The sequence below is a fragment of the Notamacropus eugenii genome, chromosome 5, assembly GCF_028372415.1.
Source record: "Notamacropus eugenii isolate mMacEug1 chromosome 5, mMacEug1.pri_v2, whole genome shotgun sequence".
Lineage (NCBI taxonomy): Eukaryota > Metazoa > Chordata > Mammalia > Diprotodontia > Macropodidae > Notamacropus > Notamacropus eugenii.
The window spans coordinates 380,013,823-380,037,179 of NC_092876.1; the positions used below are offsets into that span (position 1 = coordinate 380,013,823).

Below are 23,357 nucleotides of genomic sequence, written 5' to 3' on the forward strand. Positions count from 1 at the left end.
CTGCTCACCCTCTCAGTATACCTGAGTGTGGGTGGAGGTCAGGATTCGCGTGGAGAGGGAGTTTGCGTTCTCAGAGGGTAAGGGCACCAACATCGAGATGTCAGCGCAAAGCCTGCTCAACAGTGTCTTTTCCTGTTCCTCTCCAGGGACCAGTGCTGCTTCTGGCAAGAGTTTGTCCAAAAGGAGATTGCGCCAGACCCGCAGCCTAGACCCTGCCATCATCCGCAACTATGGACGAGAACCAGAGGAGGATGAGGATATTGGGGGGCCCATTCACAACAGGATTACTTTGGGCCGAGTTAGGGGAGCAGGCAGTGGGGGCAGCAGCCCCTGTACCCCACTTTCTTCAGCTGAGTGTCTCGCAGTGTCTTCTAATCGGGGTGCAATTCGAAGGGGGTTGCCCTCTCCTGGCCCTCTGTGCTCATCCTTCTCAACTCCCAGTACCCCCCAGGAGAAGTCACCCTCAAGCAACTTCCACTTTGACTATGAACCAGCCTTGGGACGAAACACCCTCAAGAGGAATATGGCCTTGGACCTGCCTTACTTCCTAGCTGCGCCCAGTAATAGCCGGTCCTCTTCCACTGCCGGCATCCTCACTATCCCAGGTGGAAGTACTAACAGCATCTTCTCTTCTCCTCGGAGATGGCTCCAGCAGAGGAAATTACAGCCACCACCTAACAGCAGCAGTCATTCCTATATTGTGTGGAAGTCTGAGGTAGGGACCTTGGTTGACCTCTTTGTTTCTTAATTTCTGCTACTCATCCCCAGAAGAAGCGGGGCTCGGCGAACGCGCCTTTGGGGGCATTTTTAGGGAGCCAACTGTTGCTGGAAGGGACAGACTGTATTCTTTCATTGAGTCAAGCTAGGGACTGCTTATTAGGGACAAGAAATCAGTTGCATGATCTTACTTGGTGAGGGTAGGAATTAAGATTGTGACTGGCAGTAGGCAGCCCCTAGTGGCCACTTTAACAGTCCAGGGCTCCGAAGAGTTGATGGAGTCTGGACAGAGCAGAGAGAGGAGAAATATTTTGGTCTATAGAAGAGTTTGTGTTTGTATAAATAAGAAAAGTGCTCAGGATTTTGCCTTATTGCATTTTGCTTTTCAAAATTTAAATGACCATTGTTGTTCAAACTTTTAGTGTGTGCGAAAAATTATTTTTACAATATATCTGTTTTCTTTCAATTAACATCAGAAATTAAGATATGCAGAGACTTTCAGGAATTTTCACAGTGTTTTGAGTTTTTTGGAACTCCCTGGCACTTGTATAATTTTGCAGATGCTCAACTCCAAGAGTATTCTGAGTGGTATTTCTTTTTTGTTGTTGATATCATTACAAAGAACTATGGTGAACCATGAAACTATTATCTTTTACCACATTGCTATACTAAAACCCGTGAAGGATACTTCCTCGGCAGTATGGTAAATCTCGAATAGGAATGAATGAATACATTATAGAAGTTGGTATTTCATGCTTTCTCCATTTAATGCTAAGGAATAAAATTTCTGAAAAGATTTCTTAGTACTTTTCACAACAGCATCTTTTTTTGAAAATTAAAAAAAAATGTCACCTTTGGACTGTAAACTATCAGTTTGGGATAAGTTAGGGAGTTTTAATAAACTAATGAAATGTACTGTACTTATAGCTATGCTGTTCATAGAAACTTTATTGATTACAGAAATGAAACAAAATACTACAGAATTACTGGATTTTGACTAAAAACAATACCAAGAAACAAACTCAACATGTAAAATTAGAAATATCAGTTTAAATATAAAAACCTGGCATTATATAATTAATGAAATATTAGTTGTTGTTTATATATCATAGATTTAGGGATTCAGTAGTTTATTATCCCCTGGCACCTGAGAGGTAATTAGATACAAAGTCAATTACTATTTTGATAATATTTAGCTTCAAAGTGTGTTTAAAAGTAAGACAAGCTATCCTAATATTGGTAATTTTAACCACTGGTTTATCTATCCCTTTGTTATGATAAAATGGAGACGCTGAGGGGAAAAACTGGGTCAGAGACAAAGAAAATTACCCCAAATTATGAAGTCAGAATCATATATGGTCTTAGAAAATTTAAAAATAAAAGGCTTCCTGGTTTTCTTCCCAAGTTACAGAAATATGTATTATCAGATTAATGTTTGCTTAAGAGAGCTATGTTAAAGAAAGCCAAACTCTATGAAGATAAGGGCCTGATTAGATACTCCCTAGCAATAACATTTGAAGACAATTTTATCACTAAGGACTTTTGGAGGGGTTTTCTTAGTAAACTATATAATCCTTGTCCTAATAACCTAAAGAGAAGCAGTAAATTCTGCATAGCAAAGGACTGTAGCTGTCACCAAAAGGGGTGTGTAGGACATCCTAGAAGATTCCAGTTGGTTGAAAATTACATTGCTATGCATTACAATGTCATATTAAAAGGATATGTATCTAAATTGTAGAAATGCCAAGCAGCATGAGTGTACTTCAAATTATGTTACTAACTTTTCCAAATGAAACTCATCTGTCAAGAGTTTATTCACTCTGCATATTTGTTTAGCATAAAAGTGAGTACATGGGCATCCAGCAAAAGAATAAACCCTTCTCATAAAGTCTCTTATTCTAATTTTGAAAATTAACTTTGGCCCTGCTCCATTCTCAGTCCCTTCAATCCCTTCTTTATTGAAGAAAGCATGAAGTAGTTCACAGTAACAATGCAACATGTTAGTATAAACATTGGCTTCCTTGATAGTATTCTAAAAGAAATCTTGGGTCAGAAGTGCAAGAATCTAGCCTATAGTTGTGTGTGTGTGTGTGTGTGTGTGTATGTGCGTGTGTGTGTGTAACAGAGAGAGGGGGAGAGAGAGAGAGAGAGAGAGAGAGAGAGAGAGAGAGAGAGAGAGAGAGAGAGAGAGAGCATGAGAGAGAGAGAGAGAGCACTTGAGTGTGTCATGTGCATGGGAAGAACAGGAGGGATGCTGCTACCATGTTACTATCTGAAGGAAATCATGAGGTAAAGTCCTGTTCTGTGTTACTTTTCATCCATCTCTTTTTGGACACTCCTTGGTCCAGTTGTTTTTTTATAGCCATTATTCTCAAAATCCGACCACAATTTCTAGCACTGACCCTTGAATGACCTGCTTCATTTCTCATTGGTTTGATGAAAAAGGGCATTTTTTGAACTACGCCCACCCCTCTTCCTCCTGGTATATTGACCCACCTGCTCATTCTCACCATAGGCTGGCTGCCTCTCTACCCCCACAGAATTATGGAATGTCACAGAAATCTGGAAAATTTGCCTTTTGGGACTGACCCGTGAAAGTGGGCTGGCTGGCCCTAGTGTGGTATCTGTCCATCTCCAAACAAATTTCCCTTTATTTGGACATGGAGGGATGCAGCACTGAGGCCAGCCTGCTTTCATCAAATAGGCATCATTACCATCTAAGGATCCTAGTAACGCTTGGCCAGTGTCCCATAATGTCTCACTATGTTTCTCCAAAGTCACTTATAGACCTTGAAGAAAATCTGGTTTATACAGACCTGTTAAGCACTTCTCAGTTACCTTAGGGAAATTCCCTGCGTTGTCTCTGGCTGGTCAGCTTCTATTCTGGCCAATGGGGTGTGGTTAGGTAGCAGCTTGGCGTCTGCAGGTGTAAATAGTGCATATGTGGATTCAGCATGTCTCATCCCAGGTCTCAACACTGCTTAGCTCTCATATCTTCCTCCATGAACATCTAGTGTTCTGATGAAGTCTTTAAGCTCTCTTGCATATTACCCAGTGTTTCTTTGCTATTCTTTGCTATTTATAGCAGGGCTTGAGATTTCACTTACAGGTCTGGCCAGTGATTATAGCTCTTTCAGACAAGTTCCCTTAGCAAACTGTCTGGTGTTATACTAAGAAGTCAAAAGAAACTACTGTTTTTTAATTTTTAAAAAAATTTCTTCATTTATTTTTAGTTTACAACATTCAGTTCCACAAGCTTTTTGAGTTTTAAATTTTCTCCCTCTCTTTCCCCTCACCCTCCCCAAGACAGCCTGCAATCTGTTATAGGCTCTATATATCCATTCATATTAAACATATTTTTACATTAGTTATGTTGTAAAGAAGAATTATAACCAATGGAATGAACTGCAAGAAAGAAGAAACAAAACAAAAATTAAAACAAAACCAATAAGAGAGAACAAATAGTGTGCTTCAATCTGCATTCAGACTCCATGATTCTTTCTCTGCATGTGGATAACATTTTCTATCATGAGCCTTTTGGAGTTGTCTTAGAACTTGGCATTGCTGTGAAGAGCCAAGTCTACCGAAGTCAGTCATAGCACAGTGTGACTGTCACTGTGACTCTGCTCACCTCACTCAGCATCAGTTCACATAAGTCTTTCCAGGTTTTTCTGAAGTCCGCCTGCTCATCATTTCTTATGACACTACTATTTTGGGGAGCATTCCATCTCATTGCAACTCCATGGCCTCTGAATCTTTTGGCCAAACCTAGAGTTCAGAATTAGATTCTTAATGTCTTCATGGAAAGATAGGACGTCTCTCATCTGGAGTTTGACTTTTGCCCTAAACTTCACTTCCAGACAAGTGGATAAGTGTACCATGGTATCATAGACAAAGTTCTGAGGAAGGCAGATGTGCTTTAGAAGGCAACGAACATATGTTTTTACCCTTTTGGCCTCACTCTCTCCTGCCAGGGTTCCTATAGGTTGTTAAAAACAAATTGTCATTTGGATTTTGATTTTCTTGTTCCTAAGGTAATGGCTGGAATGGCTTTAGTATGTATTGTGTTAAGGCAAGCCAGTGCTAAACTATGGGGGGCTCCAAAAATATGGACTAATGAGGTGATATAGGAGGTTGCGTTTCCTGACTTTTTATGCTGTTACTCTCCCTGGCATCTTATGGATGATTCAATTTAGAAACCAAAAATCTTTAAAAGATTAAAATTGCATTAAGATTTTGAGATGCCATATATGATAATTTATGACTAATTTGGTGGTGTTTTAGTGATAATTTTACTTAGTTTCCATCAAGACTGACCAGTGTCCACAGAGAAAGGTAGTGTGTTTGTGGAGTTACTTTTATTCTTTCTGTGACTTAAAATTATTTAGTAATATTTTAAGGTTTTTTTCTGTTTTTGAGAGGTTTCAGGACAAAGGTACCATTTAAAGGTACTTTTTATCCAGTAAATCAATACCTCTAAATTAAACTGTGCCTCCTCAGACAAGTCATTGATTTTAAAATTGTTTCTTATTTTGTTCGCCTTTGTGTTACTCTGCAAAGTTTCTTTTTTTCTGTTAATTTTTTCTCCTCTTTTCCAGTTGTGTGCCAGTTATTGTACTGAATACAACATCTTTTCAGTATGCTGACTATGAAGAAGGGAAACAGCATGTCCCAAGGATGGGAAAAAGTCTGAGAAGTCTAGTTATTGCTATAAGGAACTGCCATAATATAGATTGGGAATGAGGAAAAGCTAGGATTGAAGAGACAAATATAGGCATTGAGGAATGCAATGATTGGACATTGGGGATGATCTGTGTCTCTAAAGAGGTAGTGATCTGACAAAAAAAAAAGTGAGGCAGAATATTTTACTCATCAATGTATCTCATGATCTCAAATTAGTAAAAAAAAGAAAAAAAAATGCAGTAGTCAAATTACCCAGCCTCCAAAAGTAATCTTAACATTGGCACTATCTGCATCTATTTCTCTTTGCTGGAGCTCTTAAGGTCATCTTATAATCTCTTTTATTTTATAAGGATTAAAAAGAAATCTAAATAGACTAAAGCACAAGTGCAATTTCCACTAAGAGAAGCCAACATTAAAATACAGGGAGATTTTAGGACTGAAGACAGAAGCTACTTCACATAATTATCTCATTTTTAGAACTAGAAGGGACCCTGGAGAACATGTGGTTGGTTCATCTTCTTTATTTCATTAATTAATTAATTTTCATGAGATCATAAAACTAACTAGTGAAAGAACTGAAACCTAGCCTTCATGTAGTTTATGTTGTTTTTTTTTAAAGCTGCCTTTTAATTTTACATTTTATAGTATATTTTTTACTACACCTCCATACCACTGACAATTTGATCAAATTATCTCTGCAAGAGTTTTAACTTTTTCATCCATAAAAGCAAAAAATACTCTCTTTGTTTCTTTCTTTTTATTACCACTCAAATTGTCCCCATAGTTTTTTCTCTTTTAGGTTCCTGGATTACATTGACTTTGCCTGTTCTAGTTCTGACTCTTAAAATTTCATGCCTATAATTGTTTTTAATATTTAGTTGTTTTCCAGTTGTGTCCTACCCCTGGTGACCCCATTGGGGATTTCTTGGCAGAGACAAGGAGTAGTTTGCCATTTCCTTCTCCAGCTCACTTTACAGATGAGGAACTGATGCAGACAGGGTTAAGTGACTTGTCTAGGGTCACACAACCAGTAAGTGTCTGAGGACCAATTTGAACTCACAAAGAGGAATCTTCCTCTTGCTTCTTGTCATTCCCCTCTTCAATGTATTCTGCATAAGCTCATCACATTATTTTCCTGGACCATCATTTAGACAAAATCATGGCCTTGTTCCAAAACTCCCTATGATTTCCTTTTTCTATAAGATAAGCACTAAACTATATTACTTGACATTCAGGGTAATCTGTTCACAAAAAGTTTTTCTAATCTTACCTGTCATTACTCTATTATAAAAAGACTATTCCTACAAATTGAGGAACACACCGTTAAACATACCTTGTGTCTTTGTGTTCATTCATCATTCCACTTTGCAGAAATGCCCTTATTTCTGTTACCTATTTGAATCCTTCACATCCTACCAATCTCCTTCTCTTGCCAGATTTCCTAAGTCTCCAGTTTGCCTCTTCTGAACTCACAGAAGCATAGAATATTAGACCTGGAAAGCAGTTTAGAGATCATTTTCAGATGTGGAAACTGAGCCTGAGAGAAGTCAAATAACTTTCTGAAAACTCACACAATTTTGGAACAAAAGAGATGGAACTAGAAAATATCTGGTATCATGTATCTAGCAACTTCAGCTTTCTTTAATAAAGCCTGGAACGTAAAAGTAAATGAAAAAGAATCCTGAGCAGTCAATATACATTGATATACCACTAATGCTAACGCTAGAACTACAAAGCTTACTATATGTGTTATCTCATTTGATCTTCACCTCTGTAAAGTAGGTGCTGCTTTACTTATATGAGATCCCTCACTCACAGCCCACATACTCTTACTTTACACACAGTTTTATTGAAGCAGTTATCGTAAGCTTACTTTTCACTATTTTGATTGATTCCTTACAGTGCTTAGATAAAAATGTCACAGTTAGAATTTTCCATGATTTTTGTATGCAGGATAGAATAGAATAGGATAGGATGGGATGGAATGGGGTAGAAGAGAATAGAAAAGAATTCAGACTCAACTATATAATTGATAAGATTTTAAATTTCTTTTCTAAAAGAGTCATGCCTTTCTGATCTATGTAGACTTCAATCAGTCAGTGAGCTTTTACTAAGAACTTACTATGTGTCAGACTTTTCATCAACATATTACAAGATAAGGAAATAGTTTGAATATAACATTTTAAAAATCATTGTGCAAGAGGAAAGGCAAGAAATCTGGTTGTAGCAACATTAGAATCATCTCATTGACCTTTACTGCCAGACATATCCCTGTTTCCATTATTTTAGACAGACTACTGTAGTCTTAAAAAGCGAGCAGGATCTTTAAAGAGGGAGAAATTAAAACAGTGACATAGAGTCAAGTCAATAAGCTTTTATCAAGTGCCTGTAATATTCTGGGCATTGTGCTAAGTGCTGAGAATACAAAGAAAGGAAGCAAAAACAACAACAAAAACCGCAAAGCAGTCCCTGTCCTCAAGGAGGCTACAGCTTAATGGGAAAGACAGCATGCAAATAACAGTATACAAACAAGATATTAATAAATTGGAGAAAATCTTAGAGGGAAGGTTGAAGATGAAAGAGAAATAGGAAAATAGTACCGACAGTGGGACTTTAGCTGAGAATTGACGGGAGATAAGGAAGCTAAGAGATGGAAATGAAGAAGCAGAAAGTTCTAGGTCTGGAGGAGAGCCTAGAATTAAGAAGCAGAGGGTCTTGGGTGAGGAACAATGAGGAGACCAGTGCCACTGGACAGCAGGGTATATGGAAGGGAATGAGATAGAAGGAGACTGAAATGGTAAGAAGAGACCAGGTTCTGCAGGGCTTTAAAAATTATATATAGGTAGGATTTTTATTTGATCCTTTAGGTAACCACTGAAATTTACTGAGTAATTGTAAAGTAATTAGTTAATCTGTTTGCCCAGCATTGTATTAGATACTATAGAAAAGATGGATAGAAAGATACGTATATACGTAGACATGCAGATATATATATACATAGATACAGGATGTTCAAAGTTGTAGAGTTTAAGCTTTAAGCTATTAGAGCTTAAAACTACTAAGACTTTGGGGATATCCTGTATATGTATACTTATATGTATATGTGTTTATGTGTATATGAATATGTATAATATATCCGTTTACTATATACAGATAGGGATTGTGTGCATATACATGTACATATGTATATATACATGTGTGTATACATGTGTATATATGTACGTAGTTATTCAGTCATATCCAACTCTTCATGAACCCATGGGCCTTGAGAGTTTTTTTGCTAAAGATGCTGGAGTGGTTTGCTATTTCCTTCTCCAGTAGAGTAAAGCAAACAGAGGTTAAATGACTTGCCCAGAGTCATACAACTTGTAAGTGTCTGAGGCTGGATTTGAACTCAGGTTTTCCTGCCTCCCAGGAGATCTGCATTCTATCCTCTGAGCCATTGTTGTTCAATCACTTTTCAGTCAGGTTCAACTCTTCATGACCCCATTTGGGGTTTTCTTGGCAAAGATACTGGAGTGGTTTGCCACTTCCAGCTCATTTTACAGATGAAGAAACAGGCAAATGGGGTTAAGTGACTTGCCCAAGGTCACAAGGTCACACAACTAGCTGAGGACAGATTTGAACTCAGGTCTAACTCCAAGCCTGATGCTGTATCCGCTGTGCCACCTAACTGGGTTTTAAAAATAAGTATCAAAAATGGAATTTGGGATGTGTGTTCAAAGAATAACACAAAAAGTTTCCATAGTCCTCTCAGAATAACATGGAAAGCTGAAGAAAAGATCTGAAAAGGGTTAATAACAAGAAGGAATTCTGTATTCATATTTAAAGCAAGAAGACAAAAAAGGGATAGATTCTCTGCTGAAGGCATAGGACCTAGTGTTAAAAATATCATGAAATAAGCATTCAACTTCTATTTTTCATCAAGAAGAATGATATTTAAACTATAAAAGGTAAAATAAATGTAGCTGAGAGGCCATTTTAGCTCAAGATAGAAGAGAAAATAATGATAAAGTATTTTAAATTAATAAAGTACTTTAAATGAGCTCAAGTCTCCCAGGTATAGTTCAAGCTCTGATTCTGAAAGAATTTTCTGAAGTGATTGTGAAAACTTACCAATAATCTTTGATAAAAAAATAGAGAATGCTAAAGGTACCTAGAGAGTGGCAAACATCATGCTGATTTTTAAATGAGGGACAAGGCAGATAACAGAAGCCAAAAGTTTGACAGTGATCCCTGGAAGAATTCTGGAATGGATTACTAAACAAATGATTTATAAACACAACATGGGGATTAGTAATTACTAAGATCCAGGCTGAGTTTGCTAAGAACAAGGTACTGATCAGACTTACCAGGTCTCTTTTTTGGATAGGATTATTTGACTGCATGTAAATACCAGTTTCATTTTAATTTCCTCAAAAAACTTTGCTATGCACCTAACTTTAATTTTTTATATTTAATTTTTCAAATTACATGTGAAAACAATTTTAACATTTTTTAAAAATTTTTTGAGTTCCAAATTCTCTCTCTTCCTTTCTCCACTTCCCCCTCCTTGAGAAGGCAAGCAATTTGGTATAGATTATGCATGTATGCACTTAACTTCAAACAACAAAAACAAACACACATTTAGAGATATTTATGCTAAAGCACGTACTTATATCCATAATAGTATTGAGTGTTCTGTTTTTTTCTTTTATCTCTATTTGTGCATACATTTTTTTCTCATTTTATGTAGTTGTAGGAAATGTGTATGCTGTTTTCTTATCTGTTTTCTTTGCTTCACATTACATCACATTACTAGCTTTAGAGTCAGACCTGGGCTTAAATTCCAGTTCTGTTCTTTACTACTTGTTGTGTTGTGTTCATCCTTCATTTTCAAAGAGGACTATGACATCAGAGAAATGATGACATGACTTGCACTTGACTCTGTTTTGAGTGAGGGAGGGCTGTGCAAGGTCACCAACCTCACTTTCTCCTCCTGAGCCATCTGGATCCAGTGACCAGATATTCATCAGGATAACTGGAGACAGTCCAGGATGCAATAGGAGACTTTGGCCCTTTAGGCCAAGGCCTATTCAAGTACTCTCACTTAGGGTGAGGCAACACCCATTCAATGAATAGGCCTGTTTAAGAAGTAGTCAGAGGATGGCCCCTTTAGTGAGGCATAGAAGAAAAAAGGACATCAAGCTGGGAGGGAAACAGCAACAGTTACTATTGATAATCACTCTTAAGCCAGGAGAGTCCAGAAAATAGCCCTTAAGGGGAGCTTGGGCATGGACCTAGTGTTGTCCAGTCTATGGGCTTCAGAGTACAGTGGTTTAAGGTTTTGGGAAAGGAAAGGAGAAGAGAGGAGAGGAGGGAAGTGGAGAGAAAACGAGAGGAGAAGAAAGGAGAGGAAAGAAGAGGAAGAAATCTAGCCAGTAAACCCCAAGTTAACTGGGCATCCTCTGGCCATCCAACTTTACCTTCCTTCATAGAGAAGAAGGAAGGGGAGGGGGAGACAGACAGGAGAGGAAGAGCTGAGTTACTCAGCTAGCTGGGTCCCCATTCAGTCAGCTGTGTCTACTCACCAAAACCTTGAACAACTCACTTCAAGTCTCTGGGCCTCAGTTTCCAAATCATTAGACTGAGGGGGTTGGATTAAATTATATACTATATAGAGCTTCCAGCTCTTAATCCCATGGAATATAACTTTTCAGATTTCTTTCCATCTTCATATTTTCCATTTTTAGTGATGCTGCAGTACACCTTTTCACTGTTGTTCGTCCTTTCTTCTTGAAGAGGACCAGTGACACCAGGAGGGTGATACTTTGGCTTGAGTTGGAGTTGGATTGATGTGTCATAAACTATTTACTGACTATTTTACCAACTGTTGGACATTCTTGTAGACTTCTGATTCACTCCACTCAGACCATCTTCACCTTTGTGTAGGCCATTATCACTTCAAACCTGCACCATTGCAATAACCTTCTGGATACTTTTCCTGCCTCAAGTGCAGGGACATGTTAGTAAAAATTTAACAATGGGATCTCTGGGGAGAAAAAAAGAAAAAAGTACAATTGGGTTTAATCTGCATTATTGGGCTTAATTTTGGGTTTAATCTGCATTAATTAAGATTTTTCTCCATCACTTTCATAATCTAGAAATCAACAAAACAGCCAATTCCTTATTTGTAATGTTTCTGAGGTGTAAATGCTCACACTACCGCCTTTGAGCTTGTCGGAGCCAAGTCTCCCCACTTCAACCTATCCCCCACACAGTTGCCAAAATGATTTTCCTAAAGTGAAGATATAACCATGTTACTACCCTACTCAATAAATTGATTATTTCCAGCATCAAATATAAAACCTTGTTTTGTTTTTAAAGCCTTTCACAACCTGGCTCTTATGTTTTTCCAGTCTGCTTATACTTTACTTCCCTCCAGATGTCCATCATCACACTAATCTTTTCTCTTTTCTGACTATAACACTGTTTTCAACTCAATCAGTTTTTACTGATAGTCCCTTATGCTGGTAATGCTTCATTTCCTGGCTTCCCTGACTTTACTCAGTTCAAATTTCCTCAAGAGGCCTTTTTTGGTCCCTCCCCAATCCACTGAAAGTGAGGTTGGTGAACTTGCACGGCCCTCCCTCACTCAAATCAAAGTCAACTGCAAGTCATATCATCATCTTGATGTCATGGTCCTCTTTAAGAACGAAGGACAAACACAATATACCTTGCATACACATAGTTGTTTGTAGATTGTCTTTTGAATTTGAATTTGAACTCTGTGAGATTAAGGACCATAGTTTTGCATTTTTTTTAAGCACAATGCATGGTCCATAATAAGTCATTAATAAATTCCTGTTCACTGACATTTAGGTTGCTAATGCTGTGATATATATATATAATATGAACTGAGATCTGAGGTCTCCTTTTTATGATAACATTCCCAGGATATATTCCCAAGAATGTGATTGATGACACTTCTTATAAACTGCCAGATTGCTCTTGAAAAAGATTACATCACAGTGTAATTCCACCAGCAATGTATGAGTGTGCCTATTTCTCCACAATCCCATGGATGAGATATAGTGCCTTCGTTGGATAGCTAAGAATGATTTTCGTTTTGAAATCGCTTCATGTGAGATTAATGAGAATGTCTCCTATAGTCCACTTCTTTCTGGACCAATATGGATTTATCACCAATTAAATTCCACATATATTTTGTTTCTTCCTGTCATGATAAAAGTAAAGTAAGAGTTGCATTCAACACTTCTAGACTTACTAGAACATGATCTATAGTTTAGACTTCCTTTTTTTCAAGTAGGCAGGGTAAATTCACTTGTGCTTTCACTTGATTCTCAGTGCTCATACAAGTTAACAAATTTTCTTTTATTCCTTTTTATAGATGAGGAATGGGGAATAGTTTTAACTAAAGTTAAATAAATTCCCCAGAACTGCATTGCAGATTGCAAAGAGAGAAGCAAGATGAGAACTCACTGTCCCCAAGTTTCTATCCTGCCAGCCCACTGAGTCATGTTTCCTCTCTTGAAGATTCATAGCGCAGATCAAAGTCAGTACATTTTTCATATTGCATCACATAGCATTGCTCTAAGTCATGCAGTCTCCCCCCCAAAATTGGTTTATTGAATCTGGCTCCTAATGTTAATAGAGAACTTCAATAAACAAAGCTGTCAGTGTACTCTTGTCCAAACACCTAGATAATAATGTGAAAGGTGATATATAGGCAGTAAATAGTCTTTCAAGGTCAAAAGATATGATCAGAGTACAAAACTGGTCTCCAGAAATCCTGAATCATAAGCTCAGTAAATGTACTAAGAATGCTGCCACAAGATGATATTTTAATACTTCTTTTTCAGTCATCTCAGTAATTAGATGTAAATTTCCTTAGCATTTTTCAAGGACTATATTCGGTTGAAGGTGAGTAAGATGATATAGAAGTAGCTAAATATTTATTTCTTCAAGTCTGGGCATGATTATTGTGATATTATTGAAAGGTTAAAAAAAAAAGGTGGAATGGTCCATTTTTCTCTGAAAGATTGTTTCAATTTAGGTCTCTCCAATGGGAGTTTTTAGTAAGGAACCCGTCAGCAGTAATCATTCAGTTTGCCTTTCTCTCATCTAACAGCACTCCTTTCACAGGCAATGTTTTTCATTCTGCTATGTCTTTTCCTTCCCTCAGGAGGTATTATTTCTAATTTATAGAATAAACCATTCTGAGTTATGCTTTCATAAGAGTTGAGCACAATAGGAATCTTGGGTAAATTATCAAAGAGACTTTGTATTTCCACTGTTTTTAGAAGAGATGCAATCAGTTGTAGTTACTTTAAGGCCTGAGACAGACATATGCTTATGCAAAATGCATAGAATTAGAGAGCTGAAAACACAGGAGGAAAATCTTCAATGAATCCCTCCATCTCATGAATTGGGATTCTTCTAGGGAACATTAGTATTCCACATGAGCCACTAGGAAAGGTTTATATTCCCTTTTATTTTGAAAACATTCTGGCTGACATTTAGACCACAATCTATTAGTATAATTTCTCTTGATGAGTATATATGAAGTTTTACCTTCATTATAGTATCCTTCTTAGGGAAATCTAGTGTATCTGGTGGTTACTAGGTATAACTTGAGGGATATAAAGAGATTATTTATGTAAAAATACAGAGCAAAATAACTTTATCCAAAACATATAGCAGGGGATTAAAAAGCTTCTAATCATTTAAGAACAACCTTAATTTTTAATCAGCCTAATTACTATATCTGTCTGGGCCAATTATCTCAGATGGTTAGAGTGTTAATGAGGAAAGGGTTGTGGCTTGGATCCCCGCATAGGCTACTTAACTTCAAGCATAGAAAATTCTGTCATGGCTCCCTTCACTATGCAGCCATTTCATACATTTATGATCTTTATCACAAGGTGAAACAGAAGAGCCTATTTTGCCAAGATATCCATATAAATGACTCTGTCTCTTAGTCCTTCAACCACCACCCCTCTATGAGATCCTCATTAAGGGGAACCAGCAGTTCAACACACAGAGATAAAGACCTTGGCAGATACTTTGTCCAAGATACCAATATCAGAAATTCTATTCTGAATTCTGGGAAAGGAAAGACTATATAAGGGCTCTATTAGTGAAGCTGTTATAGTGCAAATCTTTAGATCATTCTTTCTTCTTGTTCTGGCTCCCTCTTCCAGAAAAACCACTCTCTATTTAGGCAGAAAGGTAGTATAGTGCATAGAGTGCCTGATTCATGCATTTATTAGCTGTGGAAGTCTGGGTAAGTCACCTACCTTTCTGTGCCTCAGTTCCTTATATGTAAAATGAAGGATTGAACTTGATGGACTCTGAGGTCCTTTCCAGCTCTACATCTGTGACTATTTTATCTCCTCTTGAACCCCAAAGCCCGTTCCTTAGGGAGAAATCCGTTTTCTCCATCTCCCTCACTTAATCAATTAATTAGAAATCTACTATGCTCCAGGCACTGGGCTAGGCTCTGGAGATATGAAGGTAAAAATTACATAGTCCTGATTCAAGGGAGCTTACATTCTATCTGGGGAAATCATCCTACCCATCTCTACAAAGAAATGGGGAGAGGGAGGAGACACAAGTAGTTGGATATATCAGGAAAGGCCTTATGTAGAAATTGGATGCTAAGATCTAGCTTTGAAGGATACTTGGAATTTTTAGAGGGAGGACAGTGTACATTCCAGGCATATGAGGCAGAGAGATGTGATATCATGCGTGAGACATAAACAGGTATAACAAACAAGCCCCATAGGCTGAACCTTGGAGTATGTGAAGGGCAGTAATCTGTAACAAGTCCATTAGAAGATAATTCTAAGCTTGATTCTTGTTGTGGAGACTTGTAAAATTGAAACACTTGTGAAATGAAAACAAAGTTTCACTTTTAAAGTTAATTAATAAATTAATATGTCAATTTTGTTTTCCTTTTTTTCTTCCCAAATAATTTTAGCTGGAACTTGATCTTTATATACAATAAATTTTATTGTATTTTCCCCCTAAAAACTTTAGATTTATTAAAATATTGCCAAGTATATATCTATATGATACACATAATTTTATGAGAAAATGAGAGTTGAACAACTCTCCCATCTCTCTGTTGTCCTGTCCACCCTCTACTTGTTTTTTCATTTTCCCCATTGTGCCTAAAGAAAACTTTTTGTTGTTGTTAGCCTTATTTTTCTTTGCTTGCTTCAGCTTATTTTGAGTTTTAGTGTTCCTGACGCTATTCTTTTAAATCAATGCCAAGCTTTAGAATTCATTCTCAAACTTCTGTACATGTCTTTAAAAGAAATAGTTATTGATGAGCCCTTGCCCTTCCCCTTTGGCATCTCTAACTACCTCCTCCATTTCCTCCTTATCAGAGTAATTTCTCTTTATCTCCTTCATCCTTGTAAGCTTCCTAGCTATCCTGAGTTGACATACTTTGTAAATTTTGGTCTAGAGTATCTTAGCTATCTATTTATTCTCTGAATTCTTTGAAAACTGCTTTTCAAAATTTGTGGTACATGTCACACTAGACTCAGCATCCTACTATCACAAATACTAACTTGACATTTCCTCCTCAAAACAAGTTCCATAATTTCTGCATTGTAACCATTTCTTCCTTGTTGAGGAGAGCTATATCCAGAAAAAGTTTTCCCTGTTTGTTCCTTCACTTTTTGAAGAATAACATTATAATGGTGAGCCAACAGATTATTAGTTGCTCTGTTTTTGGCAGAGTTACATATTATTTTAAGTCTTATGGGATTTCATGGAAGAGATTATTACTTCCTGGAGGGATTGAGTAGTTATGTTTATTAGATTGATAGAAAGGGGGTAAAAGTGAAAAGGATAAATGGAAGGGGGGGAAAGGCATGGGAAGGAGTGGAGAGGAGAGGAAAAAGAAGGGGGAGGGTAAGGGAAGGCAAGAAAAGGGAAGAGAAAGGAAGGGTAGGGAAGGGAAAGGAAAAGGAAGAAAGGGGAAGAGAGAGATGTTACAAAGGCAGAATCAATTGATTGAATATGAGAAGCAAGAGAGAGTGAAGTCAATGATAGTCCAAAGGTTTTGAACATGAGACACTTGGTAAATGGTGGTGACATAGATAGAAATAGAGAAGTCAAAAGGAAGAGTAGGTTTAGGTGTAAACTTGGACATGTGAGCTATGAACATAGGCTGAGATGTTCTATAGAAAGTTATTGATGAGGGTTTGAAACTCAAAGGTTTGATCAGAACTTTTGGGATCAAACTGTGTAGTCTTGTTAGTTGAAATTACAAATGAGACTGTCAAGGTAGAGAGTGTAGAGAGAGAAGAGGAGTACTAAGTAAAGATGGGACCTTGGAGTATCACCCACCTTAAGACATTTAGGAAGAAGATAAGGAGCCAAACAGCGGAGACAGAAGGAATGGTTTTAGGAGTAGGACAAAAGCCAGAAGACTACATAGTGTCTTTGAAACCAAAGGAAGGGAGAGAATCTCATATGAGGAAGAAGTCAACAGAGTCACAAGCTGCAGAAAGTTCAAAGAAACTCAGAAAAGATCATTGGCTGTGGCAATTAGGAGATCATTAATGACATTTATCACTATTACTTTTAGCATTTTTAGGAAGAGAGTGAATGACCAAGTAGACAGGATGAATGAGAGCCTGGTCCTCAAGACAATAAGGATATGGAATAGATAATAAACATTCCTTGAGCCAGAGACTCTCATTTTTTCTCCAAATTCATGTTCGCAATGGCTTTTATACACATTAAGTGCTTAATCAATCAGTCAATATTTATTAATTACCTCCATGTACCAGGCACTGTGCTAAGCACTTAATGATACATATATTGAATTTAGATCAATTTAGATCAACCTTCTTATTTTACAGATGAGGAAACTGAGGCTCAGCAAGATAGAGTTAGAGGCGGATCTACGACAGGAATCCATATATATTTGTTTCTAGCCCTTGTTTGTTCACTACACCAGGCTGCTTCTTAGGAGCAATGAGGCTTCAGCCTAGGAAAGATAAGAACAATAAAAAGCTTTAGCTTAGGTATACTGGGGAGAGGCAAGGAATCTTCTTTTTTTCTACACAAAAGTGGGAACAGGGAAAGTGGCCCATAAAGGGCATAGTTGCCCAAATGAGAAACTTTTCCATATAAATGGCCACTTTTTTTCATGTGACCTTTCTTTTTAAACAAAGCTTAGTTTAGGGGACTGGGAAGAACTGGAATAATTCTCACTTTGTTCCCTTTTTTCTACCTTCATTCTTCCCAAGCTTGTTAAGTGTTGACTATTACCATAGCCTTTGATGCTTACCATGAGTCATCTCCAGATGAATTTCTTCTGTCCTTAACTTCTGTCCACCAGATCCTGTTAATATTTCTTTTAACCTTGTCCCCTTGTCTTGTATTTTGTTTCTCTCCTTTGGTCATGCTCTATTGCCTTTTTGATCATCTGTGGCTGATCTAGCTTTCCTCTGTTCACATTTTACCTGTCATTAGCCACCTAGTTCACTTCCCTCTTATTCCTAGCTATCCTGTGAATTGCTTCCTTTATGATCCCCCTGCCTTCAGATTCTGAGTTACATAAATTCAGATGTCCTTTCTTCCATAAGAATGATGTAAATTCCTATCCTACATTTTAAGAGTGTCTGGGATGATGTAGCGCCAGTACAATATTCACAGCACCTATGGTGGCTATGAATGTGCTAGCACAGTTCTGAATTGCAAGATATATCAGACTTTCCACATAGAAGGCAGAAGAAAGGCATTTATTCAGAGACCAGAAAGTCAAATTCCAACACCAGAAAGCCAAATCCATTATTGCAACAAAGAAATTATCATAGTAGCCAAGAAGTCTATACATATTATCAGACCTTCTCACAAACACCCTCAAGCAAAATGTCCTTCTCTCACTCACAGTCAGCTGCTTGCTTCCGCTCTGTCTCCCAGATCTAATTGGTCTGACCAACTTCCTCCCAGCTCTGCTCCATCCTTTCTGTTCCACCCCTTTCAGCAAGCTCCTCCCACCACGTGTGACTTAGGCTTCCATGTGATTTAAGCAGGTCATATGGACCTATTAGTGGATGGGAAAGATCTTCAAATTAAGCAAAAAAAAATATGTTAACAATACAGATGGCAGGTGAAAATGAGAGGGTGAAAGAACGGTCTGAAATAATTCATGTGCTTGAAAGGGTCAAAGCAAAATCAACATTGTGTAGAGCCACAGTGTTGATCTCTCTCCCTCCACCTCATCCTAACCTCTGAATTTAGGACTAGAGATAAATCATGGCATGCTTGAAGTAGGGAGGGAGTGGGGACAGGAGAGGGAAGGAAGCCTCACTAACTGGGAGGCACTGAAACAGTACTAGGTCCCAGAACTAGTTATGTAAAAAAAAAAAATCTGGTCCCTGACCTTTAGGGCAGGATAAGCATTAAAGACTACTTCCCCTCCTCTGCCTACAACTGCTCTTTAAATCTGAAAAGCGCAGTCCTGTTTCAAATGGGAGCAATAGCTAAACTAAGCTCTGACACCCATGAGAATTCAGGATAGTTTCATTCCCCCTAAAGGATCTTCTCTATTCTCAAGAGCAACAGGGCACCATTAGAACACAGGCAGTCTTGGGCAGGAAGGGACCAAGAACTAGCAGTATGGAATCTGCTGGTGCCTAGTCCTTGGATGGGGGTAGCTCAGAGGAGAGGGCTTTAGGACCTATGGGCTGGCCCTGGTGCCCATATCAAACACTTCTCTGAGGTCTTGGATTGTGAACACTCAAGGCAGCCAAAGGCACTGATCCGAATGGCCATGTCCTGGCCCTCCTCTGATCTCAAAGCTTCCTGCTTCATCTTGGCCAGCTCTCTCAGCTATGATCATCCTACCTCTTATCTCCCACAAGGATGATGGGCACACGGGGACAGAAGTGTGATACTTCTGGTGTCCGTTTCTCAGGGATGTTCTCAAAAAGGTCTGGGCTATCAATGGAGAAGCCCATGAGGATGACATCACTTTCAAGATAAGAGAGTGAACAGATTCCTTCACAATTCACAATCTTCCTGCTTGTCTGTGTTCCATAGTGCCAGCTCCACCTGCTTGCCTTCCACTTCATTGGCAGTGATGTAGTTTTTAAACACATGGAAACATAAACCTCTGGGAATAGGTCCTTGCTAAAGACAATGAGGAGGCAAACTTTCCCACAGGAAATTCCCCACAAACACCAACTCCTTTCAAATCACAGCCATGGCTGGAGCTGGGGCTTGGCTTAGAACTGCATAGTCACCAGATATCCGCCCCCTCCGGGGTAGGGGCTGCCTCGCCCTCCTTCAGTGCTGCCTCAGGGATAAATAAGGGAGGAGGCAAATCTATGAGATAAAAAGAAAGGATGGAGTAATATTACAAAATAGCAAATTGGCTTTGTGCCTCTATAGAGTGAACAGTAAACCTTGTGTTAATCTTGTAGGATTCAAGTTGAGGGGACCGATCACATAATCAAAAACAGCTAAATGTAAAGAGAAACAGATAGATAGGAGTTATGAGATTCAGGGCAAATCAAATTCACTTGATCATTCATATGATTCCATAGACTCTATTTCTTTTAAGTAATTTATGGTTTTTCCTCACTTTATATTTTTTTATTTTGGTATTGCAAAATATTAGAAAGATAATGAGGATGTGAAGAAAGGGGTTGTTCCACTATTGGTAAAATAATCTTGACTTTTACCTTACTTTGTTTAAAAAAAATAAAAAGGAATGAAATAGGTTGAGGGTTCTAGTTATAAGATACATGTCTGACAACTGTATATGTATATGTTTGCATTGATGACGGTGTTTGGACTCTAGTTTGCTCTTGTGTCTTTTCTTTTCTTTCTATCCAACTGACCCAGTCATTGACCATCTAAGGTTTAACCTAATCTCATTTATATGCTTTCTTCCATATGCTAACTTGGTGTTTGTTCATTAACATTATTAAATTTTGCTCAGTGGGCTGAATAGTGTGAGTGTAAAGACCTAAGGTGATGAGATACTAGGTATACCAGTGCCTCCACTTTAGTAACTGAGAAATTACTGCAAATCAAAGTATCAAGAAAGTGAACAGAGAGGTCCCTCCTAACATCATGATGCATAGAAAGTTTAAGTTTCAGAAAGATGAGAACAGTTAGGTGAGATTATTTCCCCATTGTAGGGATATTGACTCATAATTATAATGGGAATTATAATTATAGTTATAATGATGCGAATCAATATTTGGCTACATTATTATGAGATTTCAAGTGTGAATTATTTGGCTGTCAGACTATTTTCAGCTGGAAATACTGACTCATAATTATAAGAATCAGCATTTGACTACATTATTATGAGATTTTAAGTATGAATTATTTGGCTCAGATTTTTCAGCTAAGTGAATGTGATTATTTTGCATCATGAAATCAGCTCATAGGAGAAAGATGGCAGATGAGTTTTAACCTTAATATTTGTAAAGTAATTCATATAGGCAACATGTGGACACTACATAAATGCTATTATTATTGTTATTGTTGTTTATTGTCAGGATTTGTGCTCAGTCTTTTACAAAAATTATCTTATTTGATGTTTGTAACAACCCTGTTGGGTAGGTGCTGTTTTTATCCCCATTTTATAGTTGAGGAAACAGAGGCGAATACAGGTTAAGTGATTTGCCAGGGATCACAGCTACTAAATGTCTGAGAATGGATTTGAACTCAGGCCTTCCTGACTGCAGGACTAATACTCTGTCACATCTACTCTGTCACCTAACTGCTTCAATTGTAAAAAAGCAATACTGGGTCACATAGTAGATAGAGAACTGGTCTTAGAATTAGGAAGACGTGGGTTCAGAACTCTGGTTGTAAAACTTTGGCAAGTTACTTTATCACTTCTCTAGGAAAATCTCTAAGACTATCACTTGCAGAGGAGAAACAGATCTGCATTGGTAGAGGCAATTTTGTCATTGGGAGTTCATTATGCTTAGGAAATAACAAGTTGAGTCTTTAAAATATATGTCCCTCATTGTCTCCTCCAACCCTTCCCTACCTCTATGTACTATGTTGTAACCATACCTTTTCTATACCTACTCTCAGCTCTGCATCTAGGGAATACTTTCAAATATATGTATTAAGTGAAAGACTTGAAGCTATTAGTTACAGCCCAGGACAGGAACCAGAGAATCATGTACATTGTTCTTACAAGGATGCTTAATCTACTGTCCTAATGTAGCCAGAGACTGAAGGAGATGATTCAATGGACAATAAAGACCTGCTGTACCATCAATGTTGTTGTAGTTGCCCATTTGTTTCACTCGTGTCTCACTCTTCATGACCCTATTTGGGGTTTTGTTGGCAGAGATACTGGAGGTGTTCACCATTTCCTTCTCCAGCTCTTCTTACACATGAGGCAATTGAGGCAAACAGGGTTAAGTCACTGGCCCAGGGTCACACAGCTAGCAAGAATCTGAGGCGAGATTTGAACTCAGGAAGGATCTGGCACTGCATCACCTAGCTCCACTTTATATAAGAATAGATAGATACATAGACATAGTAGTTTTAGAAGACAAAGCACTAGCATCTGGTGAATAAGGAAAGGCATCATGTAGAAAGTGGTTCTTAAGCTGAGCTTTGAAAAAACAATAACAGGGAGTACCTCCCCTTCATACACGACAACCAGAGGAAAAGTATGAAAATGAGTAATGGAATATTGTCTATAAGGAAGAACAATATGCCTAGTTTGCTAGACAATTGAGTGGAAGTAGCTGAATCATATATAATGAAGCTAGAATGGTATGTTGGGGCCAGAGGCTAAAAGGCTTTCAATGCCAAATAGGAGGCTTGTATTTTATTCTTGAGTCAATAGGTAGTCAATGGAGTCTATTGAGAAGGGGAGTTAGATCTACAGTTAGAGAAAATCACTTTTTCAGCTGTGTCTAGATTGGAGAGAGGAGAGATTTTAGGTCAAGAGACCAAGTAAGAGAATATTTCTGCAGTCCAAGTAACAGCTGACAGTGGTCTGGATTAAGTTTTTGCCTATGTCTAGTAAGAAGACGTTGAATATGAGAGACAATGTAGACACATAAATGGTTAGATCTGACAACTGATTGCATATGTGGGTTGTAGTAAAGTGAGGAGTCAAGGACAACATTGACCTTGTGAACCTGGAAGACTAAAAGGATGGTGTGTACTTGAGACAGTTAGAAAAGTTCAGAAGATGATTGGGTTTGGGGGAAAAGATATTTGAATTTGAGATATCCATGGAACATGTTGTCTGGAGTTTCGAATAGTTGGTTGTTGTTTATTCTTTGTTTTGAGGAGAACCAGTGACATCACAGGGTGATGTCTTGATTCATGCATGAATTGGATTTAAGTGAGACAGAGTTGTGCAAAGTCATTAGGCTGGTAATGTGAACCTAAAGCTCTGGAGACAGACTAGAGCTAGATATACGGATCTGGAAGTCATAAGCACAATTACAATTAAGCCCATGAGAGCTAATCAGGTCAACAAATAAAAGAGTGCATTGAAAAAGAGAGTACAGAACAGAACATGCATAGTAACTGGACATGGATGATGATCTACCAAAACAGGTGGGAAAAGAGCAGTCATACTGGTAGATGCAGAACCAGCTGAGAGCTGGGCCATGATGATCCAGGGATGAGAAGTTACCCAAAAAGAGAAGGTAAGTTCACAGTGTCCAATACGGCAAAGAGGACAAGAGAGATGAGAATTAAGAAAAGGACATGAAACTTGAAAATCAAAAGATCATTTGTAACTTTGGACAGAATATTTTCAGCTGAGAGGTAATGGTCACAAAGGATTTAAAAGGAATTAAAGGAGAACTGCAAGGGATGAGTATAGGTGGCTTTTTCTGAGTTTGGCCTTAAAAGGGAAGAAAAATATAGGGGAGCTAAGTTGTGAATGGGCTTGGAAATAAGAAGACGCATCTTTCTGAGTTCAGATC

The 23,357-nt window shown here is 38.0% G+C and overlaps 1 protein-coding gene and 1 pseudogene across 1 annotated transcript in view; one reads left to right on the forward strand and one right to left on the reverse strand.

Annotated features, from left to right (window-relative positions):
* Window positions 1-23,357, forward strand: part of ARHGAP6 (Rho GTPase activating protein 6) — a 660,040-nt gene continuing 636,683 nt past the window's right edge. Inside the window, exon 1 of the mRNA XM_072614378.1 lies at window positions 1-715. Within this exon, the coding sequence (XP_072470479.1) occupies window positions 98-715 (618 nt within the window). The 5' untranslated portion in view covers window positions 1-97. The remainder of the gene's footprint in view (window positions 716-23,357) is intronic.
* LOC140503537 (rho-related GTP-binding protein RhoC pseudogene) lies at window positions 19,109-19,635 on the reverse strand (annotated as a pseudogene).